The sequence below is a fragment of the Gobius niger genome (assembly GCF_951799975.1).
Source record: "Gobius niger genome assembly, chromosome: 13".
Taxonomy (NCBI): domain Eukaryota; kingdom Metazoa; phylum Chordata; class Actinopteri; order Gobiiformes; family Gobiidae; genus Gobius; species Gobius niger.
The window spans coordinates 14,806,824-14,825,666 of record NC_136864.1 but is presented as its reverse complement, the minus strand read 5'-3'; the positions used below and the strand labels follow the sequence as shown (position 1 = coordinate 14,825,666).

Below are 18,843 nucleotides of genomic sequence, written 5' to 3'. Positions count from 1 at the left end.
AGGCTTCTTCTCACTTTCTCTCACAACAACATGTTGTGAAAAGTCAAACTAGACTAAACGGCTCTTCACTTTTTGAACAACTAGCAATTCTACAAAACACTGAACTGTGAATTACTTTGGGAGATTAAGCAAAGTCATTCATATCACACAAACCCAGACACAATAAGAAAACACGAGAAAATCTTAAACCTGAATCATTATTTTCTATAACCTAAATCTATGTAAATACACTTTTGAAACATTGTATGAAATCTTTACAGTATAATTGCACCAATGCAAATAGATTTGAATACCCTGAGTGTTTCTTGAGAGCTGATGTAACAAGTGAATTTCTCTGTATGCTTCATTTTGGTACTCATTATCAGAATTTACATCTTTCTCGTGATTTATACATCAGTATGAGAATGGCTCTATTATCCATAAAGTCATTTAAATATCCTGGACTCTGGCTTGATCCTGAACTTAACTTTACACCACATATAATGTAGATTATATTACCAGGTGAACTTGTGCCACTTTAAATCTTCTTTTTAGGTCAGCCAATTGCTTCACTCAGAAAAAGAGTAATTACCCAATTAGTTCTGCCCAATATTGATTATGCTGATACCATATATTAATCATGGGTATTTAATACCCATGAGTTATATCTTATGCTGCTTAATACTCTGTTTAATACTCTGTGTAGATTTACTCTTAAATGTCCTTACAGAACTCATCAGGGGATTCGTTTTTTACATACTGTGATATGTTCTTACCTAAGCTTAGACAAGTTGATACATACCTGTCTGGTCTTTGTGCGTGCCCGTGGAAGAGCTTGGTCGCTTCTAACTTCACCCTGTTTGGAGCTATAGGAATACATTGGTAGAGGCCAAATGCTAACAACATCTTAGGTGGTTTTGCGTGGCTGAGGGCAGGCACAAAGACCAGACATAAACTTGTCTAAACTCAGGCAAGAACATATCTCAGTATGTAAAAATGGTGGCCTGTTCCTTTAAATTTCTTATTCCAGTAACATCAAGAAATTCATTTCGTACAGTATATGTATTACGTATAATCCAAGTACAAACAAAGACATTGGACATAGAGCATTTCAGTTTAAGGCCCCTTCTGACTGGAACAGTTTATCCTTCCTCATCCATACAATCTTTATTATTTTTTTGGGTTTATTTGGGGCAGAAAATGTGTCTCTTCAGAACTTGAAGCAGCAGCTTTGCACTTAGTGGCCCATTAAAACAGTTTGAAGGAGCTCTGCGCTCTGTCGTCAAAACAGGAATGCTGCAGGTGGGTGGCCGTGCAGTTCAAAGAGAAGAAAAACTCAACCATAACAAGAAATATAAGCCAGTAAACTGACATTTACCAGCATTCTTCCATTAGAGACTGATCATAAATGAAGAGAAAGGTGTTTTGTACTGCATTGATAGTAGACAGTTGATTTAGTTTTGTTTTGGAGTTGTATAATTGTGATCCTTCACGAGTCGAGTCTAAATTTGGACTTGGACTGTGCTGCTAAGTACAAGGTCAGGTATCTGGACCTGCTCCTCTCATTCCACCTGATCTCACCTCAGCAGAGTTACAAATATTTGTGTCAAAAAGTAAAATGGCTTTCCAGTTTACAATATAAATATTGCATTTTCATCTTTTATTCCTCAATCACTTCTAATAGACACAACTGTCCTGGGCCAGTGTGTATCTTGCCAAAGGACACACAAACATTTATATTGTGTCCGTTCAGTGTATTTAATTTTGTATAATATGTATAAAACATCAGGAAAAATCAATTAATTTTGGTGGGTTGGAGATGGCTCCACACTGGAGCTTCATCTGATACGATTGCAGACGGGGTGGAAACGTGAACCTGAAGATTTATCTGCTCTTGGACGTGACAACATGACTCTTGGCAAGGACAATGCGCTTTTCACGACATATTGAAATGTATTTTCTTTCAGTTCAGGCAGTTTAGCCGTCCGCCATCTGAGATACATGATTCTGGATTTCTTAAGGCCAAGAAGCTTATCCTACAATGACAGTAGTAGAATTGAGGGGTCACCTGGGATGTGTTGTAAATCTGTCTATTTAGCAATAACTGCAAAACTGTCTTGAAACAGCTTGTGTTCATGCAACTGCAACTTGACAATATACAATGATATACACTTTTTATTGTTATTTCAGTATTTCTAGGGTCACTAAAGGGCCAAGGACAAAAGCATTTCCTTAAAAGGATTTGTGGTTTACTCATTGACTGTAGAGCGAAAATGATCTTTGAATAAATGACGAAGAATTACAGTATATTAGGCTTTGATAAAATCCCTTACAGTACTGTATGTTGGATCGCAGAACACTGATCCTCCCCAAAACGAAACCTTGAGGTCATTGGGTTTACACGGGTTCAGGTACTTGGACAGTACATGGCGTCATTTGCTCAGTACCAATCAGATCGCACAATGAGAGAGAGGGGGTGGGGCTACGGCCCTTGTCATTCAGCTGGAGTTGTTTACCCGCAGCATTCCTTGAGTATGATTGGCTGGAAAAAAACAGTGCTGCCAGCAGACTGAAGTGAGTTATGGGATGTCTCACCTTTTGAAGTGGGGCCTGCTGTCGTCAGTTCAGTTGTGCTGCTCTACCGTGTGTGTGTGTGTGCTTGTGTGCTGATGGAAAGGACAGGTGTTGGGAAGATGATGATGTTTTTGACTGTACTTTTAATCAGTATCAGTGTGTCAAATGGATTCTGGACTGAGACTAACATGTTGCATGGAAACATGGTAGGTGTTGTTGGCATCGAGGTAACCAGAAGTTGCCAAATAATCAGAAAATGTCAAAATATTATTGAAAGGACTAGACTGTCTGTAGAGACCACACAGGGGGTGTACAGATACTATTTATTTGAGCTGAGCATTTAAATCATACTCAACCTCCCAGTAATGTCATTTTTACTCCCCAACCACCAGCAGATTAACATAAACGTTAAAGTGATATATCAGGACTTTTGGCACAGGGCCTCATTTCCTAGTTATCCAGAGTGTTGTTGATTTCTGGAGATAAATATATTATTTTAATTCATGCAGCCCTTATATGAGACACCCTCAGTGCAGGACGGAGCGCTACCGCAATGCCTTCATCCCCACTGCTGTCAGACTGTACAATAAGACTGTAAAGTAACATGTGCAATGATCTCTGTATCAGCTGCACTTTATTAACTCTTCTTCTTGAACGCCGACTGTAACAAGTGAATTTCTCCTTTGTGAGATCAATAAAGGTTTATCTTATCTTATCTTATCTTATCTTATATTTGAAGAGATTAGTGGTGCTAGGCTAGTGCTAGGCTAGTGCTAGGCTAGTGCTAGGCTAGTGCTAGGCTAGTGCTAGGCTAGTGCTAGGCTAGTGCTAGGCTAGCGCATGTCTATGGTAATTAGTAGCCTGCATTAAGAACCTCTTCAAAATCATTGGATAGTCCTCCAAATGCAACCATATCTAATTTGTAGAAAGCTCCTTTGTGAGTGTATGTAGTAATGCTGGCCACAGGTAAAGAAGCTACTGTAGATCCGGTAACTTAGCAGATCACTCCACCACTGCGGAACTTACAACCAGGAAGTGATGCTGCCCAAATATAAGGTCTTTTAAATGGAAAATGGTTATATTTTGAAAATGATTCAGTCAACACAGACATTTATATCGGTAGTCTGGTGTTGTAAGTGACTTGCCTCAGGTGCACTGTTCTTGGGTCAGACTGTTTTTAGTGCAGGCTACTAGTTACCATAGACATGCATTAGCCTAGCACTAGCCTAGCGCCACTAGACTCTTCAAATATAAGGACTGCATGAATTAAAAAAATCTCCAGAAATCAGCAACACTCTGGATAACTAGGAAATGAGGCCCCATGTCAAAAATCCTGAAATATCCCTTTAACCCAGAGAATGAGAAGTGCTCAGCCGAGACGCCACAACTGAAGATGCTCTGCTGTGTCCACCTACAGCTGCTGAGCGATGGATTACATACATTACATTTCTCTACAATAAAGTAAACAAAAAGGTAAATTAAGCACAAGCTGTCAAATCGCAGAGATGATAGATATAAAAGGAGAGAGTGGTGGAAAAGATGCTGACCGTGCTGTTTAATACTTCACACTCCGAAACACAGCTTCCTCGTAACAAGCTCTAATTGACAGTTGCGCACACGCATACATATACAAACACATCTGGACTTGTTTTTCAAATTCCTCACTGAATAAAGTCGAGTAGTAACATAACAACAGCAGCGTGGACAAACAGCCCATTGTTTCTTGGCAACTGAGTGACGCTTTCAACCACATCCAGACAGCCATTTCAGCCACACTGCACTGTTAATGTCAGCGGAGGTTTCCCCATTGGATGCGAGATAATTGTTCAACGGGAGAATCCAAAGGCAGGACGTGATCACGATCTGGGCGGGAGGGCCTTAGGGTGTCATTTTCAAAAGTGCTCTCGCGTGAAGAAGGGAAAAGGTATAGGGTGCCTCGAAAAAATCTGCAAGCTCTCTCCCCCAATTTCTATCTTGTGCGTCACACCAGTTACGATTCATACAACATTACATCTTAAGAGGGCCGATAAATTGTTGTATAATTTGAATTAAGTGTTGTGGATCCAAATTGATAGCAGTTGCCGTGAGAGCGCCTTGCACGCCAACCACAAATATGGCCAAATGCGTCAATAAAAGAAAGAAACACCTTGGACAGAGGTAGCAACATGCCAGAACGGCTGCATGCAAAGGATAAAGGCTGCAGTAGCTTTAAAAAAAACTTTATGGTTGAAAAAGCATATCAGTGTTTTATATGGGAACGTTCAGCGCTCTGGAAGGAGTTACTGACTTTCATCTGTTAGGCTTTCAGCGTCTGGGTATTCTCAAAAGAAGTCAATGAGCAATGTTTTGGACAATTAGAAAAAAAAAAGTAAATGTTTCTGCTGCAATTTAAATAAAGCACTTTGCCTTTGCAGGTTTTTGTCCCAACAAGAAACTATGTGTAATGTCTTAGAAATAGCTTAGCAACTTTCTGAGAGGAGAGTTTCAAAGTAAGTGTCCTCTACTGGTCACCTACATGCACCCTAATAGCAGTCTGGCAAGAGCATTGTGTGAATGGTGTTTACGAAAGAGATTATGAGTCCAAATGGGAAACAAATTGAGCAGCAATGGACATAAATCAGACAATACACGCTGCTGTATCTAAAGTGGTTTTCCCTGGATTCATAAGGACGCGCCAGCAGAGCTTAGCCTTTTGACACTTCATACATTCATCTTCCTCTTGATGACACCCAAAGAGAACCATCATCGGCTGAAGTACTTCTCCAGTTTTATTAGAGGTCTTACAATGCGTACTAGTCACGAATTATCTGCAGTATATATTTCGAAATGCCTTTTTAATGAGAGCATTTTGTTCATCACGATGCAGAGAAGGTTAAGTGGATAGTTGGCAGAAGGACGTCTAAGAAGTACGCATTGTATGTGTGTTCAGGCACAGGAATAATGTGATAAACACAACAACTGAATGTACAGAGCGAGAGCTGTGGTCAAAAGTTGACGCGAGGTAACGGCTAGTTCTGTTTGAAATACAGATCAATCCAAGTCAAATGAGCCGTTTGGAATTCGCACAAAGGAAATACCAGAAACAGGATTTCTCAAACAGGCATGAATGAAACAAAACAACATCAAGTGTTTTTTGGTGAAGGTGCATTATAACATTATTTATTTATTTTCATAGTTATACCATAAGAAATGTGGTAAATATGTTATGGTGCTTTTATATTTTATATTTCAGATTGCAGACTCACTATTCGTTCATTTTTACTTTTTTGTTATTTCACATTTATTTCTGTTTCTTGTCCTTGAGGATGCACTAATAAAAACAGTTTTGTGTATCGTCCAGAGAACAATTTTGATGCCCACTTCTAATTGAAACATGGCTCAAACAATCAATATTTAATGGTGTACATGTATGACTTTACCTTCAACTGTCAAAGTATGTTATGCAAAGACTTTCAGTGCAGTCTGGCAATGTACTGGCTGATCCCATCTGCTGCATTGCACAAGACTTGAGTAAAATGGTCTCCCCTGACTGTGTCCTGAGGGCTGCTCCCGTTGGCAAAAAACAACAAATCCAACGTTAGAGGGATTTTGAAATCAGGTGGTAGTTTGTTTTTGATTTGGGTTTGTATCGCTCACACAGGACTGGGATTTTCACTAAATTCTCGAGCCAATAATCTGTAATTGCCTTCACAGTCAGCTTTTAGGATTGGGCCAAAGAGTGAAGAGAACTGCAGAGCCGTCACAAATGACCACCTACAAAACACTGCACCTCAGATGAGGTCAAGTCTCTCTGAACATCTGTCTGAAAAAAACAACCCTTAAATGGAATTATGTTAAATCAAGACACAGCGTGGTGTTGTAGGACATTTATAGACTAAAAAAAACATATAAATTGTGTTATAGAGGCTGGATCTCAATAAGAATGACTGGTAAACGGACATCTGGATGTTCTGGGTTCAAACCTGGTCAAACATGCACCTGCTTTCGACTGTAAATTGTATGGGATGACTGCACATCATCCTTTTGGGTTAAAACCAAGCAATGAATATACTGAAAAATTGTAACCATAGGCCGTTCAGAGCTTTATAGATGTGTTTAAAAACAAATAATAGAATATTTGGCATTATCAATGAAATTATTATTAGCAAGTGACAGAATGGCCAATTTATAATTTCTATTTGGTAAGTAAGTGACCCGTGTCCCCGTTAGTTTTTATCCCAATGCCCAAACTTGTTGTAATAAGCTCCAACTTCTGCAATAAACAATGCATTTTCATCTACTGCATATAATCTCTTTTTTTTCCTTTTTTTTTTCCTACAGTTATAGAACCTGGGAATGCTCAATCTCATGTAATCTCACAGGCTAGTTAGTACCAGGATGGGAGACTATGTGGGAATAAGCTTGGAGCACTAGTGGCTCAGTCGTCAGAGCGTTTGCACACAGATCTAAAGGTCTGCAGTTCAAATCCAGCTCTGACCATATCTGCTGCTGTCTCTTGGACAAAGACACTTTTACATACCTTGCTTACTTTTACATGAATGAAAAGATGACTCTGCATTACAGTGAAAAATTGCTCTGACCTTATGTACAGTATTACAACGTAAAACTAATCCCAAGCCTTTCTATTGATGGAGTATTTGTGATCTGGTAGGATTGGAGGGACGCAGGTGATTATACATTGCAGATGGAGACACATATTATACATGTCGGTGTGTGTGAAGAGATGTCTTTTCCACACCACACCGATCAACGCGCTTGGACCGACTTCACTGCCAGACAGCACTTGTGTGAGGTTTTCTTTGGCCCAGTGGACTTAAGCGCTACAAGAAGGCTCAGCATGTACCTTCTCCTGCGTGTCCTCTCCAAAATCATAATGGAAAAAGGGCTAGAGGCTGTGGGAGTGCAGGCAGTAAGCACACAGTGTGTTACTATACAGCTAAAGCATGGGCCACTCTTCCTTTGCTCAGGTTTCACTGGTAAGATAAATAATGAAGTGATGGTGTGATGGTATAACAACATTTTATTTGGCTTGCGGTCATAGAGCAGTAGCAGGGAAAGTAAAAAGCTGGTACAAATTAAGTAGCAGGTGTTGAGTTTGCGCCTGACCTTGGCTGACAAGAACAATTAGAAGAGCAAGAGCAGACCAACTTACGAAACTTAGACTAGACAGAAAACAGTACACGCTTTAAAAAAAGAAAAAAAAAAGAGTGTTGAAACTTAATAATATTGCCAAACCATGTTCATGTTTACGGCACATGAACTTAACGGACAAATCCAAGCCACTATCAGTCATGGTGAAGAAATCTGATGGCACTTAATGTTTTTTGCATGAACAGATGCAAAGGAGCTAGCTACAGTGGGAAGAAAAAGTATGTGAACCCTTTGGAATTTCTTACATTTCTGCCTAAATTGGTCATAAAATGGAGTCTGATCTTTATTAAAATCACAAGAATGAGTAAACAGTGTCTGCTTAAACTAATACCACCCAAACATTTACATTTTATCATATTTCTATTGGCCATAACATGTAAACATTCACAGGACAGCGTAGAATAAGTAAGTGAACCCAGGAATCTCACTGAACTGCAACAGTTTTGTAAAGAGGAATGGTTCAAGATTCATCCTGATTGTTGTGCACGTCTAATCTGCAACTACAGGAAACACATTAACGCCAAAGAAGGGTCAGCTGGCTATTATTTCCAAGGGTTCACTTACTTATTCCACGCTGTCCTGTAAATGTTTACATGTTATGGCCAATACAAATGTGATAAAATGTAAATGTTCGGGTGGTATTACTTTAAGTCTTTACTCATTCTTGTGAGAAATTCTAAAGAGTTCACATACTTTTTCCTTCCACTGTAATTTTATTTTCTTTCGTTTCAGATAGTTTTGCAATGTAGGTGATGGTATTCACATTTCACCCAAACTTAATTTTCAAATCATCACATCACATGCAGCATAGGTTTTGTAATGATTGCTTTGTCTAGCATTTGTAAAACACATTTCAAGTGCGAGCGGCAGCGGAAATGAGTTTGGTTTTGATTGAGGTGACGCGGTGCGCAGGCACAGGTGGTGACGATCGCACAGAGGAAGCGAGTGGTGCAGAGAGAGAGAGAGAGAGGAAACCCGGTGCTCATTTAAACTCTGGAATAACACATGTCCGGGTCACCCTCGGACCACGCTGCCCAATGCCGAGTGAAGTACCATAGTCGTACCTCATGTATTTGTTGATTGGGGTTGTGTGTTCCACTGACCCCTCCGCCAACCTTGCCTTCACCGGCGATCAAAGCGTTTTACATCACTACTCTGAGGATGTTTGTTTTCACTGTGAGATTGGTCCTGCCGGGTGGTGCCCTGACTTAAAGCAGACTTCCTATCCGCACACATGGCAGCCCTTGCGCACTGTATGTGTCTAAGGGCTTTCACGATGATCTCACCTTGTGCGTCTGAAGCTTGTTAGCGATTATGGCACAAACAAGCTGTTGACGGCTCTGGAGTCCTGAACACTCAAATGTACAGTATGTGAAGGGAGCTTAACCTGGCTTACGAAACAGCTTGGCCGCTTGTAACTTCACCCTATTTGGAGCTATAGGAATACATTGGGAGAGGCCAAATGCTATTAACATCTTTGGTCTTTTTGCGTAACTGAGGGCACACAGTTTTTCCATACTGAGATATGTTCTTACCTGAGCTTAGACAAGTTGAGAAGTACCTGTCTGGTCTTTTTGCGTGCCCATGGAAGCGTGTGGGAGCTTCCAACTTCACCCCCGTTTGGAGCTATAGGAATACATTGGGAGAGGCTAAATGCTAAAAACATCTTTGGTTGTTTTGCATGACCGAGGGCACGCACAAAGACCAGGCAGGTACGCATCAACTCGTCTAAGCTCAGGTAAGAACATATCTCCGTATGGAAAAACGGGGGCCTGTTCCTTTAACGTCGAATTAACTCCCATGAATGGATACTCCTGAATCCAACTGCGCTGATCTGAACAAAAAGTGAGCAACAGCATTGTAAATTTCAAATAACTGGAAAATTCTCATACCACAATTTCTCTAACTTCAAGACATGTCAATCAGGCTCATGCTGTAGATATTTGAGAATTTGAAATTGTTTTTGTTTTAGTCAAAGAGTGAGAAGAACCGTAGGAGCTTATCATCACAAACAAAGAAGGAAAATAATGAAACAATGAGTGGGGGAAAAAAAATATGCCTCTCTCTCTCTTTCCTCCTTGATGGATTTGCCCTGCCACCAAATGACGAAGACACAGATTGATCTATATTACCCATTACGTACTGCGATCAATACAATTTACTGGTACTTAATTGCAAATTGATACTAAAATGCATCCATCATAATGTCAACATCAATATCATGCAAAGATAGAAAATAAAGAGACTCTGAGCAACTGAACATTTTGACACCACTGGTTTTAAATGCCCAGTGGAGAAAAAGGAAAGGTAACAACTGACCATTCATTCAGCCAAGACCATAAGCTAAAGTGAGTGACCATACGCTAAAGATTTCCAACTAAAAATCCTGTTTTGTTCAGAAACTGGTTTGTGGAAAGGTCATACTCGGCAGCAGATTTTAGGGCGGAACTCATAAATAGTTGCAATCTGTGATGTCTGACCCGATAAACCGAGCGCTCGCCTAGAAACATGTTGTAGTGGATTATAGGGATACAAATGCACAATGCGCTTTTTTGTAAGTGAGATAAGGATTTTTTTTTGTTTGTAGTGGGAGTAAATTGTGATGGAGCAAAGCGGGGGAGTGCTGTGGAGGGAACACAAATTCAAAGAGGATGTGGCCAAGACGAGATCTACGGAGGATTGTGCTCGATTCTGTGAGTGACACAAGACTGACTGCGGTAATCAGGACCACACCATTCAGTTGGCTTTTTCCCGATCTTCCCATCTCGCTAATTCCCCATACGCTTCATCTCTCCGGACCGCTCTCTGGTGGTCCTCGTCTCTGCGCACATCCACCTGTTCACTTACATGATCCAGCCTTCTCTAAATCATCAATCATTGCTCCACAGATTAGTGGGCTCTATATATCAGTATCACGCGAAGGGAAGTTTCTCTATCAAGTCCCTCTGCAAAAGCCAATCGAGCCACCACAAGCCGAATTGGATAAGTTTCACTCGGTGTAATTAGAGCTGGGCCTGGTGCAATTTCACACATCGAAGCCTCCAAGTGGCAGCGAGACTGGGGCGAGAAAAGTTTTGACGACTTCAATAATGTGAAGTCATGTTATTCTGGCGCAACACAACTCTCACACCAATAGGTTCACTGCAGGCCGTGGGAAGGAAGCACAAGAGTTCATGTCAGGTAATGTTGCTGAGACATGGTCTAAGAGTTGTCTGAATTGCACATAATGTACAACAATAAAAAATATTCTCAAACACCCGACAACATGCAGGAATGCTGGCAGTCTGTGCCATCGGCCCCTCCGGTGTCTCCCATCCAAGTACCAGCCAGGCCCGTCCCTTCTAGCTTCTGAGGTCTGACAGGATTGGCAGAGCAAAGGCGGTATGAGCTGAATGAAGTGTCTGCAAATATACAAGGCGATTTTCAATGTCATTATGCTCACATTTCAAGCTTACCGGTTTGAACATTCTCTCCGTGGTTTCCTCTGGGCACTCCGGTGGGTTGGTCAGAGGGGCCGATGGCGCAGATTGGCAGCTTATCACCACAGAGAATGGAGTGAATGCCATGTAAAGCTCTTTGTGAACGTCCCCTACATTTAAAAAAATCACTGCAGCAAACTACTCTTGAATAGTAATTGATTATACCATACCTTCATTCAAGTTGAAATTATTTTTTATCTCTGCCATTAAGACAAAAAATACTAGTTAGGGTATACGTGTACAGTACACAAACTATGAAAGAAGGAGCACATAGATTTAAAATGATTAGTTGTGATCAAAACTCATTCCTAACTTTCCCAACACAAGATTGAATTCACCACCTGGATGATTTATACTGTTCTAACATACCTATTCTTCAGAAGGATGAGCTTTTAAGCACATTTCACAACTTTAAGGGAGCAATACTGCCATGGTTATGTCAGATGCACAGCACATAAAGCTCTGTGTGTGCTTCTACAATAGACAGTACTGAAGGTGAAAAAACAACATTATTCCACAGCTGGACAAAAAAAGCTAAACTAAACTAACAATCAGGTATAGGGCTTTTAAGGACAGCTGGCACTATTTCTTTGGCCTTCATGTAACACAACTTAATGAGATTCAGCACGGTAGCCTGCAGATGTCCATCTGGTCAGTTCACTGTTTAGACTTTAAAGGGATGTGAGTGCTGGGTTTAAACCGGACCTATTCATGTGGAGCCATGATGTCACCCTTTAAACAACATACACTAAGTTATTGGTTCCAGTTTGGAGAGCATTTACTCCGTTACTATAAGCATCAAGTAGAAGGGAAAACATGATCCAAAACAATTAAATCCATGTGCCAATCTCAACATGCCAAGATGTCAAGATTCACACTATTCTTACGAGATCAGCATAACTACATAAGTAAAGAAAAGTGTTTTAGAGGCTGTGACTTGTGCCGCCTATTTCACAAGTCATTTTTCAAAACCTTGTACTGGCCTGGGATTATTGCTTTTTACAGCATTACTGATAAAAGTTCCACCAAATATAATCACAGTGAATGTCAAGAACACTCCCAAATGAAAAATCTCTTCTTCTTGCATCTCTGATTTTCAATAACAATAAAAGCTGCCAGCTAAATGAAGGAATAAACAACCCAAGGCAAAAAGTATTGTGCATATTATACTTGAGAGGATTTGGCCTGGCTGATCCGCTTAAGCAGCACCACGGAAAACAAAATGGACCAACAATAAATCATTCTCGGCTTTACTTTTGCTACTATGGATTATGTGTCTGAGAAAGTGGAATAATGAATAAACACCAACTTTTCAAATAACTTTTTAATACATTTTTTCAGCTTTTTTTCTGTTCAAGGCCCAGATGGTTTGAGCAGCAGTTCTTTCTCACCGAGTGTCACCAAGCCTATAGATCAACATTAAATCCGGACAATGACCATGACTAAAACACTTCCGATTGCTACATCATATTCGTTGGATAGTGGTAGGATGTTGGAACCAATAACCAAAGCTACAAGAGGTCAGTAAGAGAAACAACAGAATTGATTGATGACAGGGCTCAAAGCTTAAAGGAGAATTTCAAGCATGTTAAACACAACAGTGGTTTCTATTGCAAAGTAAATCAGTTGCCTTGGGGGTGGTCATTGCTCAAAGTGCTTCAATATGTACACAACTTCCATAAATAATGAGAGCCGAGTCCTTATGAATCATAAATGACCAATTTAGCCCTTTATCCAAACAATCCTATGCAGATTCTACTGTAAACTTCACATAGTATTTCACAGAGAAACAGGGCCACTAATGACTCAGGCCCAAAAGGATTTCTTAGAAGTCACATAACAAGAAACTATAATTAATCAATGCTGTATTCAATGAAAACATGCCCATTTAGTCACAACATCAGAGTTTCGAAATTTATCAGATTGGGATGTGGTTGCCTCTCTTTCAACATAGAGACATCTTTACAACAATGACCTCATCCAAACTTAAGGCTAGAGAGTTTCCTCTTCTAATTTATCTTCCAAATGCAGACAGCTTTGAAGCGGTACCCAAGCACTATCCTGATGCCGCGAGAGACGGACGGCGTGGAGCGATAACTAACTTAAAGTAAACACAATATTTGAGCTTTGAAAATTCCGAATGACCACAAAAAGCTCCGCCCGATCTATAGTTTTCATCTTCTGTTTATCACTTTGACAGCGCAGATTAGGCGACGGGGCCAACATTTGTTTTGTTTCGGATGTGGAACAAAATGGGTAATGGCGCACCAATGCTGGCAATTTGTTCAAAAGGCCACTGGAGGAAATGATGCTGTGTGTTCCAGAACAAGAAAAGAAAGGTCACATTTGCCACAAAGTGATATTTCATTATTGTTCCTAGAAAACACTCCCTTTAGCGTTTCAGCTGCCTAATGATTACCGTACACTGGAGCAACGTTCCACTTCTGTATTCTGCTTCCAGTAGAGACGGCACACAAGCACAATTGTTTATGGGTAAGTAGATTGGTGGAAGGAATTGTAGGGACAGCCTGCCATCTTGAAGTGGGATTATCTATCATCCAACCCCGGATATCCAAGTGCAGGCAGCGAAGCATTTGTATTTACAAGATTCTATAGGCCAGTGATGTTTAAACAAACTGGGGACAGCTAAGCTTGATTTGTTTTTTATGCAGATGTGGTGGAAAGGGATGGAAAAAAGTAACATAAAGCTGAGAGGGCCCTATTTTCCGCCTGGCGCAACAAAAGCGTTGGTCCAGACGAGGCTGTAATCTTGCATGCACACACCTGCAGCGCCAGAGGCCAGAAGGAATTGCTTAGAAAAAAAGAGGTCGATAGGGCCTGGTGTGTCTAGCTTTGAAAAAAAAAAAAAAAAAACAGAATGTAAAACTGAGTATAGTTATCATCAGCAATATGTTGGGCGGCACATCAGTGATTACTGCTCGGGGGCCTGTTTGCAATAATAATAATAAACAACAATGCCTTACACTTGTATTACCAAGTTTCTCAAAGCGCTACACTGTAGTCATTATTCATTCATGCCAGACTCGGTTCTCTCAGTGTCTACGTATGCTTCCTCCGGGTACTGCGGTTTTGGTCACACTTATCTTACACTACCCTTGATATATTGTACCAAACTAAATTTAGTACAATGTAATATGAAGTGTAACAATCTGTAATAACTTGTACCTATGTAGTACATTCACAATGGAATCATGTGTATTAGTAGTTTGGAGACACATAAAGAAGACTCTTAGGGTTAGGGCATAAGGTTAGGGTTAGATTTAGGGTCTTATGTCTTATTTCATTATGTACCTCCAAAGTGTTCATACACATTAGGCAGGTACAATATATCAAGGGTAGTGTAAAATAAAGTGTTTCCGCGGTTTCCCATAGCAAAACATGTACAATAGGCCAGGAGGAGTGAGAGTGTGTTTGACAGTGCGAGTGGGGGACAACAGATGGAAATGAGTCCATGGCTACAATCCAGCATCACAAGTTTATGAGTACCGTGTGTGTTCATTAACATGCACTACTGTCCCGACCAAATAAATCAACCACCATACCATAAAAAGTTATGTTGTATATATAAGGCCTCCATAACAAAACATTGTTTGTTATTCCCAATGCATCTTTGGTCCATCCTTTGACTGGTGTTGAGGAGTTAAAGCTGACCATGAGTGTGAAGTCGTCAACTTTTTTGTACATATTTATGAAGTTTGTTCCAATACAATCTAATAAGGTATTAAGTCCCACTGATCCGCATCTCACTAAGCACACATTATAATTTAGACTCAAAATAAAAATGTAAAATAAACCCCTCAGAGCTGAATAGATGAAGCCCCATTACGTTTGTAGCGCTCATAAACCAAACGCTCCCCCGCTGCCTTCCTTCCCCTGGATCCTCACGCTGATGGATGACGCTCACTGCTCAGGCTAACACAGTTTATTCTTTCATTACACTACGACAAACTTTGGTCCACGCAGGGAACTGTAACGGCCTCCATTATGGATTAGGTCATTACTGATAAAATAAACCACACTTGTTTTGCCAGCGCCCACTCTTATATAGGCCCCAACCCCCGGCCAAATAAACTGAGCGCGCGCGGGGTTATGGATGGGAGCTGTGAGCACACAAATACTGTACATGCTGCGCTGGGGAATGGGGATGCCCTTATGATATAGATATGTGTGTTCAAAATACAAAATAACAATGAATGTGTTATTTTTAGAAGTAATCAAACTATATCCTGAGAACTTTTCATTATGCATTTAAACATTACATTGATATCAGTGAACAGGATACCTCAATCTCATCTAAAATAATACCCAAAGTGTTAATAGTTACTGCCATCTTGTGGAGGCTTCCTGCAACAACTTCAATAGTCAAAGGGTGATTAAGTCTCAAGAAGTGTTTAGATAACCTGATTACACTGTCTGCTTTACATTATGCCCTTTACAAAAAAACGTGACTCTTTTTTGGATCTATCTCATGCTCATGTTATATACAGTCTATGATCTAAAGATCTAACCAGAGATATACAATTTAAATAATACAAAATACACACATAATAAAATAGGTTTTTAAATAACGTTTTGAAATGGCTGCTCCATCCAAGGTCTCAGGTATTATGAAACTATGCTGTTTCACTGAAAACGCTGCTGCTATTAAATGTTGGAAGTTGATGTTTTCCAGGTGGTGGACTAGATAAACAAATTAGGTTTTTGAGGCCACATGGTGCTGACAAATTGGCTGTTTTGTGAGTTTGAGCCAGCACAAATAATGATCATTGGCCTGCAGCTGTCTATACAGAGTGAGGCCAACAGAATTAAGCCTCACACATCTCAAATTGGGACAACACAGAGGCCTCGTCCAAATTGGTAATGCCATTTCAGAAACACTGTACACAGCAGAAGCGGGAAGCGATTCAGGGAGTAAATATGGAAAGATTATTATTATTACTTTAAAAATTACAACTGTGTCTGAATACCTGTCTCAACTTTGGAGTGGTCACTTCTCTCCGACACCTTCTCTTGACTGATGAGATAGTCGGCGATGCGCACTCCGATTGGTGGTTCGCTGTGGGTCCACTCCATAATGATCAATGAACTGCTGGGCTCATAGGTGTAAGACAGCTTCAGCCTGTAAAGATGATGCACCAAGTGATAACAACATGGTTAGAAAACCAGCCTCGTCACTGTAATTGACAGCTAAGGTTAACCTGGCTGAACCATGCCCAAAGAAAGAACATGTACTGTCACCTGGCATCCTATAAACACATTACAGATGAAACTCGGAAAATTAGTGAAAAAGTTCATTTATTTCTGAAATACAACTTAAAATGTGAAACTAATGTATGACATAGACTCATGACATGCAAAGTGACATATGTCAAGCTTTTGTTTTAATTTGGATGATTTATGGCTTACAGTCCATTTTCAACATGTTCTACTTTTCAGAGATGTTTTTTTTTTTTGTGGTTTTACAAGCAGTGAGCCATAATTATCAAAATTATAACAAATAAAGGCTTGATATCATGTTGCATGATGATGATTGTGGCTCACAGCTTGTAAAAACCCCAAATTCAAAATCTCAGAAGATTAGAATATTGTGAAAAGGGACTATATTGCAGCTCAAAGTGTGACCCTTTCATCAGCTAATTAATCCAAAACAACTGCAAAGGGTCCCTGATGCTTTAAATGGTCTCTCAGTCTCGTTCGGTAGAATGCACCATTATGGGGAAGACTGCTGACCTGACAGTTGTGCAGAAAACCATCATTGACACCCTCCATAAGGAGAGAAAGGGTAATAGCAATAGAAGTTGGATGTTCTCAAAGTGCTGTATCAAAGCACATTAATAGAGAGTTAAGAGGAAGGGAAAGGGGTGGAAGAAAAAGGTGCACAAGCCGCAGGGATGAGTGCAGTTTCGAGAGGATCATTCAAAAGTGTCCATTCCCTCACAAGGAGCGGACTGAGGCTGGAGTCAGTGCATCAAGAGCCACCACACACAGACGGATCCTGGACATGGGCTTCAAATATCAAATTCCTCTGGTTGAAGCATCCTGGTCTTCCATAACACCTCAGCATTGCCACAGGCTGGTAACATCCACACCACGCTGCATTAAGGCACTAATTCAAGTAAAAGGGGCCCAAACCAAGTATTACGTACTTATGCATGATTATAGTCTTCAGAAGTCCGACATTTCTCTGTATCTCTTCTGAGATATTGAATTTGGGTTTTTTATAAACTGTAAACCAAAATAATCCAAATTATAGCAAACAAAGACTTGATATAAGTCATGCATGCCATGAGTTTATATCATATATTAGTTTCACATTTTAAGTTGAATTACGGAAATAAGGAACTTTTTCACAAACTTTTTGGAGTTTCACCTGTACTTTGTAACCAGCGGTATTCCATAGAGTGGTGTCATTAGTTTCTCCAATGAACGAGATTCCAAGAATAAATTGACATAATGCAACAAGTTGCACATATATATGAGTTGCTCTTGCTTCAAGCACTACCCTGACGTTTAGTCATGAACGAACGATTGTCTCTCAGTTTTGAAGTCTCACCAACGCTGGTGCAACATGTGCAAATGCATGCCTCACGGGAAGTGCTAGCTTTGCGATTAGCACAATAACACATTACCACACGAGCAAACAGCTGGAGCCTGCATTGACACCTTCACTGATTGGTCCCAACAAAGTTTCCCCCAGCAGGAGATGAGTCTGGGCCAGTGAGATGATGGATGATATTTACAGTGGCCCGTTTATGAGTGATGTGCTTTTTGGAGGAGCTAATGTGGTGGTGGAGGCTAACCTGGGCTGAGGAAGTGGGGCGCAGGTGGGCAGTCCGTCTGAGCCAAAAGAGCTGGAGTCGCAGCGGCACCAGTCATCGATAACGTCGCCCTTCCCCGAGCACCACAGCATGCTCATCATGGCCTCTTGAAGAGCCTGAGCAGAGCACACAAAGAACAAGATCAACAGACTTACATGAACTTACTTTTTACACTTCGTTCTATACAGCACACAAAAAAAACCCGGAGCTACATTTGTGGTTCTTTGACAGATTTGCAGTGTGCTATTAAATGCTGTTACTTTAATGTGAAAAGATGGGTTTGCCTTGAGGTGTTTAGACTAAAGCACGGATCGAGGCTACATTTAAAAACAAGGTTGGTTTCTGAAACTCAGGGATACACGTTGGCAGTGTGGGATAAAAAGAATAATCAGGTTTCTCTTAAGGCTTTTCAAATGCCTGATCAAACTGTGCCTAGTGCTAATTAGTCCTGCAGAACATTTGTGATTAAATGTTACACACATAAACACACGTTGAGCATGGTGGTTTCTGACGGTGCTGAAGGAACCACCAATGTCACTTCAATTTTAATTACACGCCTATTACAATTTGATCTGTTGATGTCCAGTCAACTTGTGCAATCTGCAATCAGCTTGTATCGACGGTGAAGGCACTTGGAGTTCGATGCTCCTTCTGAGTGTATTGACATTCTTTCTCCGGCCAGTGTTACTAAAGCTGTATTGATGTGGTCTAGGGCAGGACATTATATAACGCAGCATGCAACCGAACGAGTAAAGCAAAGTGATACACAAGCTGTTTCTGTAACCTTCCGGTTGAAAAGACGACAGAATTTCTCTACTATG

At 40.5% G+C, this 18,843-nt stretch overlaps 1 protein-coding gene across 5 annotated transcripts in view; it reads right to left on the bottom strand.

The window, feature by feature from the left end:
• The window catches only part of astn1 (astrotactin 1), a 288,872-nt gene that overhangs the window by 14,515 nt on the left and 255,514 nt on the right, over positions 1–18,843 (bottom strand). For all 5 annotated transcript variants that reach the window (XM_079569048.1, XM_079569049.1, XM_079569050.1 and 2 more), the window contains 2 exons: positions 18,005–18,138; positions 16,172–16,323 (listed from right to left, as the gene is read on the bottom strand). In XM_079569048.1, coding sequence (XP_079425174.1) covers positions 16,172–16,323; positions 18,005–18,138 — 286 coding nt within the window. The remainder of the gene's footprint in view (positions 1–16,171; positions 16,324–18,004; positions 18,139–18,843) is intronic.